General features: G+C 41.6%; 1 protein-coding gene across 2 annotated transcripts in view; it reads right to left on the bottom strand.

Annotated features, from left to right (window-relative positions):
• TRIM66 (tripartite motif containing 66) overlaps positions 1–16,103 on the bottom strand; it is a 67,796-nt gene that overhangs the window by 37,575 nt on the left and 14,118 nt on the right. For both annotated transcript variants that reach the window (XM_042444475.1, XM_042444532.1), the window contains exons 4-8: positions 8,735–8,867; positions 7,781–7,897; positions 6,332–6,446; positions 3,661–3,807; positions 1,473–1,590 (exon numbers count right to left, since the gene is read on the bottom strand). In XM_042444475.1, coding sequence (XP_042300409.1) covers positions 1,473–1,590; positions 3,661–3,807; positions 6,332–6,446; positions 7,781–7,897; positions 8,735–8,867 — 630 coding nt within the window. The remainder of the gene's footprint in view (positions 1–1,472; positions 1,591–3,660; positions 3,808–6,331; positions 6,447–7,780; positions 7,898–8,734; positions 8,868–16,103) is intronic.

The following is a 16,103-nucleotide window of genomic DNA, read 5'->3' on the forward strand; positions in this document are numbered from 1 at the left end:
AATTTTATTTATAGCCCGTCTCTCCCAAAAGTATCGAGGTGGGTTACAACAATAAAATACATCAACAAACCCTTCTTGTTTCTTTTAACTGCTTTCTCCAGTTTGCCAACGAAAGCTGGTGGTGATATTTACCCCTAGTGGGAGGAGAACTGAACCACAGGAGATCCCAAGAGGCCAAATCTCCCAGCATTCCTCATCACTCACTGTGTTGTGTTGGAAAGCTAGGAGGTGTCATCCAACAAAATCTGGAGGAGTGCACAATTCCTACTCCAGTTCAGGACCAAAGACTGGCAGACTTTCATCTTGTGGGATCTATTCTCTTTATACAGTACTAGAATCCTGAGGATCCATCTGCTGGAGTATGCTAGCAGGTACACACTTATGAATTCTCAGCCTAGGATTATTATTTTTTAAAATTTATTTTAGTACTAGAAATTAACAGAGGTACATCTGGTTCACACAGCAATTCGTGCAAAGCTATCTTCATTTCAACAGTATAATTTAATATGGGAGTTCAGGAGGGTCATTCTGTTGCTGCTATTGTAAACAATGAGCAGTCTCAAATTTTTTCTAATCTCCTGCCTACCTACTGCACTACCTTTATTGGCCAATCAAAATGCACAAAACACATCACTCAAGCTTTCAAAGCTCCACTGCTTCTTCATTAGGCAAAATATGTTTTTAAAAATTATACAAGAGAAGAAAAGTGATGGTGCAGAAGTCACAGGCCTACATTTTGTATAAAATGTTATTTCTGTTGTTGCTTAGTTGGTTTGGGGGGATCTCAATGCAGGCAGAGACCATTCCCCTCTTGGTCACATGGGAATAGTAAAATTTAAGGAAGGACAGTAAAATTTAAACTCCATTAGCAGCAGTAAAGTAACTCCTCTTGGGATTCAGGATGTCTCTGTCTTTGTAAAGCCCCGATTTGTCAAAAAGTCTCTGTACTGCTACATCTGCAAAAACGTTTAGGTGCTATATAGGTACAACTCAATCAATTAAAGTCCAAAAGAAAAAGTTCTACCTTTGCTGGAAGTAGAAACCTCAAAGATTTAAGTCCTAGTCTTCAGTTCTTTTTTGTTTAAGATTCCTTTGCTGAGGCTAATTTTGCATCAATTAACTAATACATTAACAAAAATAAATCTTGTGGATTTTGGTTTTTGTTTCACTTTGCTGTATGGCCAACATGGCTATCCTCAAATAGGTTTCCATAGTGCAAAAAGTATGTCCTATATTATAGGACAAGTAATATATCAGCTATGGTATAATGCACAATTCATTCTATTTTCATACATGAAGAGTTCACCCTCACTTTCTGGCAGCCTTCAGAGGGCAAGAGAAGTATGAAATATGAAGAATTTTCAATAGCAAGTGGGAAAACTAAACTTAATGAGATTTTATAACATACCATGAGATTTTCATTAAAGATATTTTTGTTAAAGAAGCTCAACGGAACTCTAGAAATTTTTTACCTAAATTGGAGAGTTGTTTAGTCCAGAAAGATGGGTCCCATGTGAATCTGACCTTCCAAGGAGGACTCATGTCTGCATTAGAGTTTGTTTCTAGCAAACGTTGGATCTGAAACACAATCTGGCAACAAACTAAAGAATGACTGTTCAATACTACGAATATCTATGTTTTACAGTTGAAAGCTGGTTATGGCTTATGCCTTTCAATGAGTCATGCCCCTACATTACTCATTGCTTTCACATTCAGTTATCCTGTGATAATACATCTAATTCATCTGAGCTTTGGATTTGTTTACATATTCAAGGAAAGAATTACAAACTAAAGTGAACTGAAAGAGAGGAAATGAGTTCCCGTTGAAAACAGGGGCTCCTGAGCCAGCTGTCTTTCACTGTGGGAGAAATGCACTTTCCCGGAGACAATAGGAGGATTGTTGTGTCTGCTATGCAGACTTGGATAGAGCACAGACTTACCTAAAGATACCCTGACCTGAAAATGGCCTGAAATAGCTAACAAGAGATTTGTGTAACACTTTGGAATTCCATGTCTCTGTGTAGATAGACATTATTAATATACCTAAGAATGATGGAATAAACAAATCCACAGTACTTTATTGTGTATATAAATCCTTAATGTCTTGGCCCATTTTCTAAACTATTTTGCCCATGATCACAAATTTTATTAAAATGTGCTTATCTTCCAGCAAAAGATAGAGAGCAATCTAATGTTAGATTTAGAAATTCAGATATGTATGCTATTCTATTCAGGGTAGTCTAATTTACACTGGACTGAAATATCATTATGAAATATCATTCTTCCAAAATAGCAAACTCTGCATGTTTACTTAGAAGTAGATCCCTTGGATTCATTATGAACTCCCTCAGAATTCAGTACTGTCAAAAAATAGTTTATAAGGCCAGAAGCAAGACACTGAAATGTTCACTGTTTGAGGCAATGAACTTATTTATTCAGGATATTTCCTCTCTGCAGTTTGTGTGTGTGTATGTGTGGGTGTTGACTTCTGGTGACCCCATGAATTTTCATAGGCAAGGAATACTCAGACAGTTCTTTCTTCTGAAATACAGTGGTACCCCGGGTTACGAAATTAATTCGTTCCGCCGCCGCTTTCGTAACCCGGAATACTTCGCAAGCCGAAAAACCCATTGGCGCTAATGGGGAAAAGCCGCAATTTCGTGTGAAATAGCGCCGAAAAGCACCAAAAAATTTTTCGTAACCCGGAACAGTTTTTTTAATTGGATTTTTTTCGTAACCTGGAAATTTCGTAAGGCGGCGCATTCGTATCCCGGGGTACCACTGTATAGCCTATTGTTCATTGGCAGTCTCTCATTCAAGTAGTAACCATGGCTGAACCTGCTTAGCTGCCAAAATCATACAGGATCGGGTGCTTTTAGCATAATGGGCCCCTTCCACCTGTGTACCTTCTGTATTTTTACCACTTATTTTGGCTACTGTAGTAATAAGGTATTTTCATCTTATTGATTATATATTTCTTTGGCTGCCAAGTCATTAAGGCATATTATACAGAAATAAAATGCATGACTTAATAAATAGGCTATGTCTTTTGTCTGCTCTGGTCTTTCATCTAACCACAGAATAGACATAAATAATTGTGGAAGTTGAGCACAGTGGTCACAGTTACCATTCAGGATAGGATAAAAGAAGTGTGATCTACCTCTGTTCATTATACTTCTGGGCTAGGTCTAAAGCCCTGCAAGAAAATGTCATGCAGATGCAACTTTCATTTCCTAGACTAGTAGGTAATACCACCATTAGTCCAGTCAGACTAGGCAGGAACAATATGGGGGTGCATCTGTATGTGAAGGCAAATGATCACTCTAAACTATCAATATTAATTGTCTGTTTATTACTTTCCAAAGCTTGGAAAGGTTCCTTTATGGACTATAATTCCAAGAATCCTTCGGCAAGCAGGAAAGTTTCCTTTTGGGCTATAATTCCCAGAATCCCCCAGCCAGTAGTACATTTACCAAGCTTACCTTTGATTTGACTTCTGGAAGTTACACTCTTAAAAGCCTTAGGATGTCAGTGCACAAGTAGCTAAGGAGTCCTTCCCATTCACTTTGGAAATTTGTTCTTCTCAGTTCCTTTCATTTTTTTAACATCTCATGTTTATAGCATGCATTTATTTCTTACTAAAAAGGAAATAACACTTACCAATTCCTTACTGAAGAGGAATGGAACACTATTTTTACTGCACACTGCCCAACTGAGAAAGTTTTGCACATGTTCAAACTGTCTGTTAAGCACCATGACTCCCTGAAGCTGGTGTTCCAGTTTCTGCTTCCTTTCACTGGAGATCCTCTATCAATAATTACATACAGAAAATGTTGTTCTTTCCATAACAAATTATGAATCGAAAAGCAACTTAAGACATACAAATCCATAACTGAGATGTATGTTTAATGAATTAGATTTTTTTACAATATCAAGGAGAAAGTGAGAGCAAAATTAAAAGATGGGATCTTATTTTGAAACATTATCTTTTGGAAATACAGTCGGCCCTTCATATCCACAGATTCTGCATCCATAGATTCCACCAGCTGCAACTTGAAAATATTCCCCCTGCCCCAAAATTCCAAAGAACAAACCTTGATTTGCCCTTTTATATAAGTGACACCATTTTACTATGCCACTGTGTATAATAGAACTTGAGCATCCACAGGTTCTTGTATCCACAGGGGTCTTGAAACCAAACTCCAGCAGATACCAAGGGCCCACTGCAGTGATAACATTTATAACTTGCAGAGAGTTGCAAAGAAGCAACATACCAGAAGAGAAGCTCAGTTGTGTCCACCAGTAGCTCCACAGTTTGACAGTCAAAAACCTGAGGCCTCAATACACCAGGGGTCTGAAGTGAAGCAACTTATGGTGACCCATGAATTTTGCAGGGTTTTCTTAGGCAAGGCTCAGAGGTGGTTTTGCCAGTTCCTTCTTCTGCCAATGAATACCAGGTGCTGCAGGCTATATAGCAATCTCCCATCCAAGTACTAACCAAACCTGACCCTGCTTGGTTTCCAAGATCAGACAGGAACTGGTGTCTTTGGGGTATTTAGGCAAAGTGGCGAACCTATGGCACATGTGCCCTCTCTGGCATGCAGAGTTTTCTCTGTGGGCATGTGGCCTCTTCCTCGCCCTCTCATCCCTTCAACTGTCTTTGGGGAGGCAGTTAAGGGGACAGGAGGGCAGAGGAAGAAGAGGAGGTGGTGCACACCTGTTCCTCCTCTTCCCCTGACCTCCAGTCCCTTTAACTGCCTCACCAGAGACAATTGAAGGGACGGGAGGACAGGGGAAGAGGAGGAGCAGGCCCATACCTGAGTCTCTCCCCCCTCCCATTCTCCTGTCCCTTTAACTGGCTTCCAGAGGCCTATTCAAGGCAGTGGATGATGGGAGAAGGAGTGGAGCAGGCGCATGCCTTTTCCTCACCCTGTCCCATGCCTTTAACTAGTTCCCAAAGCCACTTAAAGGCACAGGAGGGTGGAGGAAAGAGTGGAGGGGGGTTGCCTTTGTCATCCCTTGAGGCTGAGAGAGCGTGACTTGTGTGTGTGGTGCCTTCAAGTCATTTCCAACTTAAGGCAACCAAAAAGTGAAACTATCATGGAGTTTTCTTGGCAAGTTTCATTGGGGGTGGGGGGTTGCTATTGCTAGCCTGAGGCTGAGAGAGTGTGCCTTGTATGAATGTGTCTCTTTTTGTATGTGTGTGCCTTCAACTCATTCCTGGTGACCTAAGGTGAAACTACCATGGGGCAAGCTTCATCAGAGGGGGATTTCCATTGCAATCCTCAGGCTGAGAGAGCATGACTTGTGCATGTGGTGCCTTCAAGTCATTTCCGACTTATAGCGACCTTAAGGCACAACTGTCATGCAGTTTTCTTAGCAAGTTTCATCAGAGGGGGGGTTGCTATTGCTAGGCTGAGGCTGAGAGTGTGCACCTTGGGCCTTCCCCCATCCCGCCCCAGAAGGCAGAAGTCCCAACCCCAAAAGTCCCTCCCCCCAGGAGTCTCCTCCCTCCCGCCAGCACTAGATGACACCCAGTGTGGGAATGCCACTGAGTTTGGGCACTCAGTCTCTAAAAGGTTCACCTTATTATGCACTGTTGGCCACCCTTTCTCAAATTAAGGTTCATTGAAGGATCACATTCTCCTTAATAAGCCTCCCTAGGTTTTGAGATCTTCGGGGAAGTCCCTTTTCCCATTCTTGCCCCCCTCACAAGCATATCTGGTAGAAATGAAGAACAGTGGCTTCTCAGTGGCTTTTTCCAGTCTCTGTAGTTTATCCCCCTTAGAAGGCTAGACTCCCTCCCTCCATGGAGCCCTTCCAGTAGCCAGTGAAGAATTGTTTCAACAGCCCTTTGAGTACTGGTCATTTATTATGCACTGTACAGCCCACCCATACTTGTTGCTTTTAGATTGATAACATTACTATTACTATTCTATTACTAGCTTAAATATATTCAAACTTTTTATCCTTTTAGTCACACAAACTTTTATTGGCTTCTGTTTTAATATTTATAAGCTGCCTTGAGTTCCAGAGCTGCAAAAAAAAGTAGGCTATAAATAAATAAAAGGTTATAAAGATGGTGATTATTTCCTTCAAAGCATCCCATGCATCAGCAGGCATTTGCACATCCCCTAGAATGGATTTCTCCTCTCAGATATTCTCATTCTCTGCATCTTTTGGCCAGGGCATTAACCATATAAATAAATATGAATAAAAAATTATTTATATTTATATATGATTTATACGTATTTAATTAATTATGTTCAGGTTTGTGAATAGTGTGTTTATGTATGCATAGTGTCTTTCACTATGGTATCATTCTACTTACTTCTAGCTGTTCAAGGAGAACATTTGCTCGTTTATTTATTTCACTGATCAGGACCATCTTGGCCATTTTTATCTGGTTTTCCACTTTTCTTTGCAGGTGTTTTACTTCAAATAATCTGTACAGAAAGAACAATTAAGAATTTCACAGGAATGAGACACTTTAGTGAATGCTAAGAAATTTCCTATTCATTTGACTTACAGAGAATCAGTTGCACAAGAAAACCAGCTTTGTGGCTTCTATTTTTCAAAGCACTGGGAAATATGATGAAGTTAATAATTAATTGTAAGCTTCCATTGATACCCTCTAACATTTCACAGATGAAAACCATAACCCATGTTGCCAAGTGGTCAGTACAAAGTTATCAATGAAGAAGAGCAAAAAAAAAAAAAAGTTGTAGCAGTTTGCTTTTGCCTATTAGGAAGGGCAAGATCCTGCCACCTCCTCTCTGCTTCCCCTGCTGTGTTAATTGAGTGCAAACTAGTTTTGCACTTTGAACTCAGAGACAAAACAGATCAGCAGCTTGAAGCCGCCTGTGACTGCTCCAGCCCCAATCGGCTGGTGACTGTAGCAACCAGACGGCCTGCTCTTAAAGTGGGCCAGTGCTGTGGTCCCAAACAGGCTTTTGGCAAGGAGTGGTTTTTCACCACTGCTTTTGCCCATGGCCTTAAAGAGGCATGCATCGTCTGCACGCCATGTCCCTGAAGTGGCTGAAAGCCACGATTTTTGGCCCATCTATTTGGGCCTCATTCTGCTGCAATGAAAGCAAGATGAAGACAAAAAGGGAAAGTCAGATGAGAAGAGGGATATTTGAAAAGCAGTTAAAACAGTGGGATGATAGATTATTATTTGGGACTATTCCAGACAAATTGGAACAGCTGGAAGGTACACTCATATATTTCTGCTAACTCAAACGATATGTTTTGGGTGCGTAAATTTAAGAATTTCCCTTAAACACTGCATTAGAGCTTTGCTAAACTGAGATGACAAACCAATATTCTCTATTCCACTGCAATCCACTTATCTGCAAAACCTGTACCCGTATTTCACATACCAACATCCAAAAAACAAAAAACAAATGCTTTCTCTAGGTATTTTCTAGGTCCTCCGGTGTGACTCTATGGTATCCTTCTGGCAGAAGGTGACCATAGAATCTGCTGGAGGACATAGATATGCCTAGAGAGGTCTTCTCCGTAGAGATGACTAGAGCCTCCAGCACAACTCTGTGATCAACTTCCTCAGAATCCATTCATTTCAGTAAGGTTTGCCATTATCTGTGGTTTCACATTTCTACAATATGTCCAGGAACAAATCTCCAGCCAGGGGAGAACTGGCATATTACATCCTTCAGCAATCATGGGGATGAGGCTTTATCACTGGAAAGAAACATTCCAATGAAAGAAGCTCTTTTCAGAATTCATCTTCTTATGAAAGAGGCGTCCCCAACATTACCTGTCTTCAATTTGCTTGGCTGAGACCTGCACTCCATTTTTTTTCTCTTCCACTTTAGCTGTGACATTTTCCAAGATGGTTCTTTGGTTCTGCAAAGCTTCATGAAGATGCCTGAACCTAGGAAAAGAAGACAGGGCATGTTTTTCCTTATATTCTGAGTACAAAGCCTAGACAAGAAGGATAAGGCATATTTTCAGAATAGTTGATCCCAGAAAGTAATGGGAGACCTTTAGCTGACAGAGCTTCCCCAACTGGAAAGTCTCCCCTCTGAAGCCACGCACCCTCTTTGACCTTTCCTCCTTTGCTCAGGTGTCCGATAACAGTCAGCTCTTAAACACATGGAGGGGAAGGAACATTTAAATCCCATGATCACCAAGATAGACAGCTAAGGAGCAGGAAAGAGGGGCTTGCTGCAGAATGCCACTAACTGAACAGTACCTCGACTGTCCCCCTTCTCCTCATTGTTCAGTTCTTTGAGGTGAATCAAGAAGGGTAGATGGCAGAGGAGGTTAAAATCTCCTCTTTATGCAGTCTCCTTTCTCTTCTTCTGCCTTCTGTTCAGCTGATTGGAACGATGAGGTGTCTTATGTGTAAGATATGTAGGTGTGGAAATTGAATTTCCATTTATGTGTTTCTAGATGGACTTGAGAGAATTTATGAAGACTCTCAAATGTAGGCAAATAACAAGCACAACAACAGATGGACTGAGGTATGTGAGAGAGAAAATGAGTTGTGTGAAACAGAAGTGGGGATACCGTGTCAGTGACAAAGAGAGAGGAAAGGCTGTGGAAAGGGCAGGAGGGTCTGGTCTACTGGAATCCTAGGCCAACACTGAAGCCACTGTATCATACAACTGTCTTCAGTACAACTCTTAGAAGTGCAGGAGTGCTACTACCCCCTTTTGCTTTTAATGTAGAACTCAGTTAAGGACAAGCACTAATTAATATTTAGTACCTGTGTTCTTTGTGCTCTGTCAGAAGGCAGCAGCGGCAAGTAAGGACATCACAGGTCTCACAAAACAGTTTGAGCGTCTCTTGACTGTGTATTGGGCAAAACAAGGGTAATTCACTTGTTTCCCCATCAGCTCCTGGAAACATGATTAATTCAGAATTACTCCAGAGGCATATATTTTCTGTGACATTTCCCCCCTTATATTATGCATGTCTTTATATACAGTCGGTCCTTCTTATACACGGATTTTTTATACACGGATTTAAGCATACACGGTTTGAAAATGTTCCAAAAAAGTATAAAGTTACCTTGATTTTCCTTTTTTTATAAGGGACACCATTTTGATATGTCATTATATGTAATGGGACTTGAGCATACACGGATTTTGTTATACACGGGAGATCTTGGAACCAAACTCCAGCGTATAACAAGGGTCCACTGTACTGTATAGTCAACATGTTCAATTTCTTTTGTTTTTAGCAATTTACACAGAAGATGACAGCTGGTACAGTTACATGATGGTCTTAACTATTTGTTATACTGAAACAAAGCACTAGCACTGTTAGCTGTATTAAATAACTTTTCATAGTTTTATCATGCAGTCCTATACACCCATGCTCCTTTGAGTTCAGTGGGTGCCCCATTGAGTTCAATAGTTAACTGCAGGATTGCTGACTTAGAGGTTTCTCTGCTCACCTAACAGCCTTCAACAGAGATCGGAAGAGTTGGCATCTGTGGACAGTCACTGGCAAAGTTGACTTTTCCCCACTGCCAAAGAGTTAAGCTGGCTGCAAAGGTGGGGGCTGCCTGAGAAGTGACTATAAAGGGGGAGGAGTCATTCGAAAGAGTAGGAGTGTGTGTCATGAGAAGTGAAGAGCTAGTTCAAGGGGGCTCATAATCGCCTTGTTCTGAGGGAATGGTATTTGTGACTTTCATAGGATTTATACTCCTGATGGAGGAGCTTTATTGGAACGTGTTCAGAAAAATAAAACACAGTTTCAGGTAGAAACGAAGTCACTGAAGGAGCTGGAACAAAGACAATTTGTAACAAGTGAGGTTAGGCACACATTGTAACAACAAATTTTGAGAACCAACTGTAAAAAGATACTAAGGAGCTCTTCATACGAGCACTTTGAGCCGGCCTAGGGGCGGAGTCAGGGCGTATCGTCTCCACAATGCACGCCTCTGCTCCACCCCTAGGGGTGCCATGATGCCACACTCTGCCCCACATGCCGCGTAGCATCTTGGTGCTCCTCCAGCGCTGCATCCACACAATGCAGCGCCAAAGGAGCACCATATGGCTGTGGCACCGTGACTATTGCGCACTTTCCAGGGCATAAAAAGGAGCCACTTTGTGACTCCTTTTCGCACCCTGGAAAGGCTGGATCAGGGCCACACAGATTCTATTGCACACCTCTGTGCCCAGGCAGGAGGTATCCCATACCTAATCTGGATGTCTACAGAACTTTTTGAAAGTATGGGATTCTTTCAGGGCCACAGCATGTCCTGATCCAACAAAAATAGAGGCGCCTGCAGGCCACCCCTTAGGGGTAGTCTATAGAGCTCCTAATTTAGGAGTTTATAGCACTGCCCTTTCCCTTCCTTTCCTCCTGAGCTAGTCGCAAGATGAAAATTTTCAAACACAGATTCTATTACACACCTCTATGCCCAGGCAGGAGGTATCCCATACCTAACCTGGATGTCTACAGCACTTTTTGAAAGAATGGGAGTTTCCCATTCTTTGTAAGGTGCAGGAGAAGGTGACAGGAGACTATATGCATCTGAGGAAGTAGACTGAAGTCTATGAAAGCTCATGCTGCCAACTTCATTCTTTCAGTTAGTCTCAAAGCTGCTACAAGAGCTCTCTACATACTGATTCTACAGACTAACATGGCTATATCTTTGAATTCTACCCTTAACCAGATTACACATATTCAAACCCATAAAAATCAAGTAAGAACCAAGTACACAGAAATTCAGCTTGCTTTTTAACTCTCTTCTCGAGTTCTTCTCCTCAGCAGCCTTTAGGGATGTTCCAAAATTTCTAGACCATTGTCCTGCCAAACAAAACAGTTTAGGGAACAGGGAATAAATCACTGTGGGTGTGTAAACCCAGAGAATATGTTGTCTGCTGACTGTCAGAAGATTACAGGCATGCCATAAAATAATCTTGTTGACTGCCAGGAGAAACAGGATGCTAGAATACAGAGGCTTCTTTTGGTATAGTCCAGCAAAGTTACTCTTTTGTTGTTGTTGTTATGCTACAGTCTGAGGTAGCACCAGGATGAGAGATCTTCCCCCAAGGGAAGAACTGAGTGGATAGGAATGAGAAAGAGAAGAAGATGGGGCATGGGAGAAAATAAATGTCTGGTACAGTGTGGTGGAATTTGGAAAGGCCCCAGTACATTTTAATAAAGAGTTTTCTTGCTCCTGTAGGCTCCATGGCCTTAATTCAATTTCCCGTACTTCCACAGCCCTTGCAACTGTTATTCACACTTTACAGCAATACTGAATTGAAATATAGTGTGCAAGTAGAGTGTTCCTATGCAAAACAAACAAATTTCCATATATGGTTAATATGCATAATCTATTCAAAGCACATCCTCTGAATTTTCTTGGCACTGAATGCAGACATTTTTCAGCAAAGCAGAAAGATAACCTGTCCTAAACACAACCTTAATTTGCGTAATTCAACTGCTATGCAATTCAGTTCTCAGAGCTCTTTATTTATTTATTCCCTGCTTTATAGCCACTAAGGCTTTCAGAGCACCTTACAAATTGTTAATTTGACAGTCTCCTTCCCTCAGGCTTACAACCTGAGACAGGACACACAAGAAAAAGGAAACAGCAGTGGAGAAGGGAATTAAGTCCAGCAGATTCCTCTCCACTTTCAAAGCCAAGACAATGGCAGTTGCAATAGAGAGGGAAGCAGAAAACAAGCTTGCTCCTTCTTCAATATGATATCCTTTTCAAATACAGTATATAAACACAGTTACCATGTCACTGCTTAATCTTTTCCCCAGGCTAAATATACCCAGCTCCTTAAACTGCTCCTCATGGTTTCAGACCTTTCGCTTTCCTCATCTCTCCCTCCAAGACCAAAGCAATTGCAGGTGGGATGGAAGGAGGGTCTTTTATCTGCTTCTGGGCCTAGGCATGATGGAGTTGTACCTGCCTGCAATGACATTTTTTTTTTGGGTGGGCTGGAGTGTCTGATGCAAGGACCGAGTGTGGATGTGGGGTTATTGGGTGGGAGGACTGAAGCCCCCCAGTAAGGAAAAACTGAAGCCCATTACACACGGGCTCTTCCGGCGCCCCCGTGACATTCTAGGGTTTGGCCAAGGACCTAGCGTCCACACCGGCCTCACCCCTAGCACATGACAAGGGTGTAAAGATGGCAGCACCCTATGCACATGGGCACCACCATCTTTACGTGCTGGATGCATAGCATCCGCACGTTGCACACCGGATGTGATGCCGCGAGTGTGCGAGTAGTGCCTCGCAGCATCTCATCCGGGGCGGAAGAAGAAGCGCCATTTCAGCGTTTCTTTGCTGCGTCCGGGAACCGCGCGGTTTGGATGCAGCAGTTCCCGGACGCAGCAACCGGCAGCGGCACGAGACTGCCCCTTCTGGGCAGTCTGTAATGCGCCTGAGTTTGCTTTTTTTTCCCCTCTCCTCTTCTTTTTGGTAGGCTGGAGGCTGCTGAAGAATCAAGAGGGGAAAGACAGCCCCTCTACCTCTTCTCTCCAGCCTTCTCTTCCATGCCAAATAAATTCAAAATATATGTATGAAATGCTTCGATGTTTACTCGCTTACCCAACCTTGGGCTACAATACAGACTGAGTTCCAAACTTTTCCCAGATCAGTAAGTACATGGGATTTTCTTCACATGTACACCACCTGAACCACATCTAATAAATATTGATTTCTACATGCATCAGCTGCTTTAGTCTGTTAGTTTGTTCTGATTCAGTCACTTGCTACTAGCTTCAAAGGAAGCAAGATTATAGGACACTAAGGAAAGATAGATATAACAGGTTCTTTTTTGGTTGCTGCTGATATGCCTGCTTGTAAAGGCAGCACATCTCTTAACAGTCAGAAGACATTGATACTTTTATAAAGCAAGATTTAAACATGTACCTGTAATAAACATTTGGTCCATTTTACTTCCTCAGGTTCACAACATCTTCCATCTGGTGCACATGTAATCTCTCATAATAACAGGGAGGGTATGTCTGTCTTTCTTCACCATAACTCCAAAGCTTTAAAACCTATACACCTGAAATTTGGTATGGCTACCAAGGGGACTTTTAGGTGGTGCTTCTCAGAGTTATTTTTAAGGGAGTGATAATTTTGAATTAATTAAAATATGTATGTAGAGAGATCTTGTAGCACCTTTGAGACGAACTGAAAGAAAGAAGTTGGCAGCATGAGCTTTCATAGACTTCAGCCTACTTCCTCAGATGCATTAGTTTATGTTTCCATGCTGACCCACTTGGTGACAAACACCACATCCCTTGGAAAAGAACTAACCAGTAGCAAAAAGACTACTGAATAGTAGAGGTCTAGCTAAGAGAAGAAAGCCCAGAGGTTTGGGTTGAAAAAGTTACAGTTGGTTTCAAGTAGAATGCTACAGGATCAGACTTTCTAAGCCTCCTTCACTTTGGACTGTTCTCACTACTGGAACAACACTACAGTGACAATAGGCACATTTTGGTAATTTTAGGTGCCTCAAGTGGAATCTCAAATGTTACAGAATCCTCACTCTCCGGAAAGCTATACCTGTGGAATATCTTCATCTCCTGCATCTGTTAAAGACACAGGATCTCTACGACGAAAAAGGTGGCAAACAAAAGGGTTCCAGGCGATGTAGAAAGTATATATCGGGCTGCTGGCTGTGAACCCCTGGCTGCATTTCATGCAAAGAATGGTTAGCAATCCAACCTTCTATTTCTGATCTGTGAAGCAACTTTGAAAGGACTGCCTCGGAATGGGGAATGAGAGGGAGTGCGGTGCATGCATTCTAACCAAACTTTCCATGACCCACCATGTAATTTACAGAATAAACTATTTGCATAGTATAGGGATATGGCTGCCTGAATTTGGAGAACTACAATACTGTATTACAGGGCAGAAAGAGAGGGAATGGAGAAACTCATGATGCCTAGCAAGGGTGGAGAGAAGAAGTAGAGGTAAGGGAGCCAGCAAAGAGAGTTTGGAGGGAGAAGAAGAGAGAGAAAGAGTGAAAGGAAGAATGTGGGGGAGACTGAAGGAAGGATCTAAGGATCTCCTAACCCATGTACAACTAATACAAGCTTCATCAGTATTAGGATGGAGGGACAGAAAGACCTGAGACAGAATAAGAGAAGAGAAATAGCACCAAGGTAAGGGAGAGACAGCAGGCTGTGAACTTAGGCAAAGGTGGCTATTTTTTGCTAGTATATAATAAAGCATGTTATCTGTGTTGTTACTTCTATATAATGCTGCTGCATACAGTATATTTTTGTGGTATGCCTTATTTCCACCGGTTCCATGTTTTATTCTTGACAAGCATGTAATTATCTGAACATCTTTATTATACTTTATAATCACATGAATTTTCAATAAATAGAATTAGAGAATAATGGGAAAGCTGAGCTCCCGGAATAGCATATTGAATACTAAATAGAGGAATTGGGAGACTTGATTAATGTAAAGTATTACCACTCAAGTGGGTAGAAACCACTTCAGGGCATTCATTTAGAAGATATAAAGCAGACTTACACCAAAGATGCGGACCTTATATTCACATTTCTTTCTGTAATAGGAAGACATTCTACTATACCATTCCCTTTGCATTGTCTTGCATTGCAATTTTTGTGATGGTTCTCAAATGTAGTAGATATTGACTGGGGGAAATTATTTACTTTTGGTACATGTATGACTACTTACCCCCATGTTTCTCCTGATGAGTCCCAGTAACACCCTTTCTTTAATACTAATGCATCCTATTAATCTTTTATCTTGTCTGGATCAGGCAACCTTCACTGGCACAGCTGTGGCACTCTGTACAATGTACCTCACCTATTTTAGCATAGATAGCTTCAGGTAGCTTTTTAGTGGTTTGAGTGTTGGGCTACGACTCTAGCAACCAGGATTCAAATCCTTGCTTGGCCATGGAAATCCACTGAGTAACCTTGGGTGAGTCACACACTCTTAGCCTCAGATGAAGATATGCACAGCCTAAATGTATTTCTATGTACATAGTTTCTTGTGGTTAAAGTGAAAATTTGGTAAAATGTGATATTGCTCAAAAAAAAATTTAAAAGTAAAATTTAAAAAATTATTTTTAAAAATTATTTTTAAAACTCAGGCCTTTCTCCTCTTGTTGAGCCTTGCCCCACTCATGCTATCTCTTCCACTGAGTTCCAGTGTTTAAAAGGGACACAGGCAAACACCACAGTCCATTTCTGCCAAAAGGCAGATGTTTGGGAAGCAGTGGTATAATAATAATAATAAATAAATTTTATTTATACCCCGCCCTTCCATAAAAAATGATCAGGGCGGCTTACAAGATTTATAAAAACATTACAATACAGGTTAAAATCCAATATAACAGTTAAAAACATTATTACAAAAACAGGAACAGGAAAACAATAAAATGGGAAATACACGTATCAGGGGCAAAGTGAGACATCAATCCGGGTCAAAGAGAGGGGGAGAAGATGGGGGAAAGGGGGCAGGAAAATAAATAAACAAATTAAGGTGGGAAGGCCAACCGAAACAAGTATGTTTTCAACTGTTTTTTAAAAACAGCTAACGAGGTGGTGGTGCGAAGCTCTGCAGGGAGCTTATTCCATAGGGAGGGGGCAGCAATAGTAAAAGCCCTCTGAGAGGTCCGTATATAGTTGGAGCTAGGGACCTCCAATAGTTTACTCCCGGAAGTTCTGAGTGTGCGAGGCGGATTATATGGGGAGAGGCGGTCCTCCAAGTACCCTGGGCCCAAGCCATTTTGGGCTTTATAGGTCAAAACCAACACCTTGTATAACTCCCCTTAAAGTGTCAACTGGTATCAACTGCACCCGCTAGTGAAACTCCTGTAGGGCAGAATTCTTATTTAAAAAACAACATCCTCATTTCACCACCAACCCTTGTATTTATACCCCTGGTCTCTACCAGTCCCTAGACAAAACTGATGTGTGGAGCATGTATCTCATGTCTAACAAGACCTACTATATGTGTCTCACTTGCCTGCTTTGTTTCTTTTTTTAGCCTCTTTTCAAATTCTGTAGATATCAAAGCAAGTTGTACAGGTTCTTATGGGGGGAAAGGAATCTAAGGCCCGGAACAGATGGGCCTTTGAGGCGCCCTCACCACGTGCAAGGGTTGCCTG

The sequence above is a fragment of the Sceloporus undulatus genome, chromosome 1 (genome assembly GCF_019175285.1).
Source record: "Sceloporus undulatus isolate JIND9_A2432 ecotype Alabama chromosome 1, SceUnd_v1.1, whole genome shotgun sequence".
In the NCBI taxonomy this organism is placed as follows: domain Eukaryota; kingdom Metazoa; phylum Chordata; class Lepidosauria; order Squamata; family Phrynosomatidae; genus Sceloporus; species Sceloporus undulatus.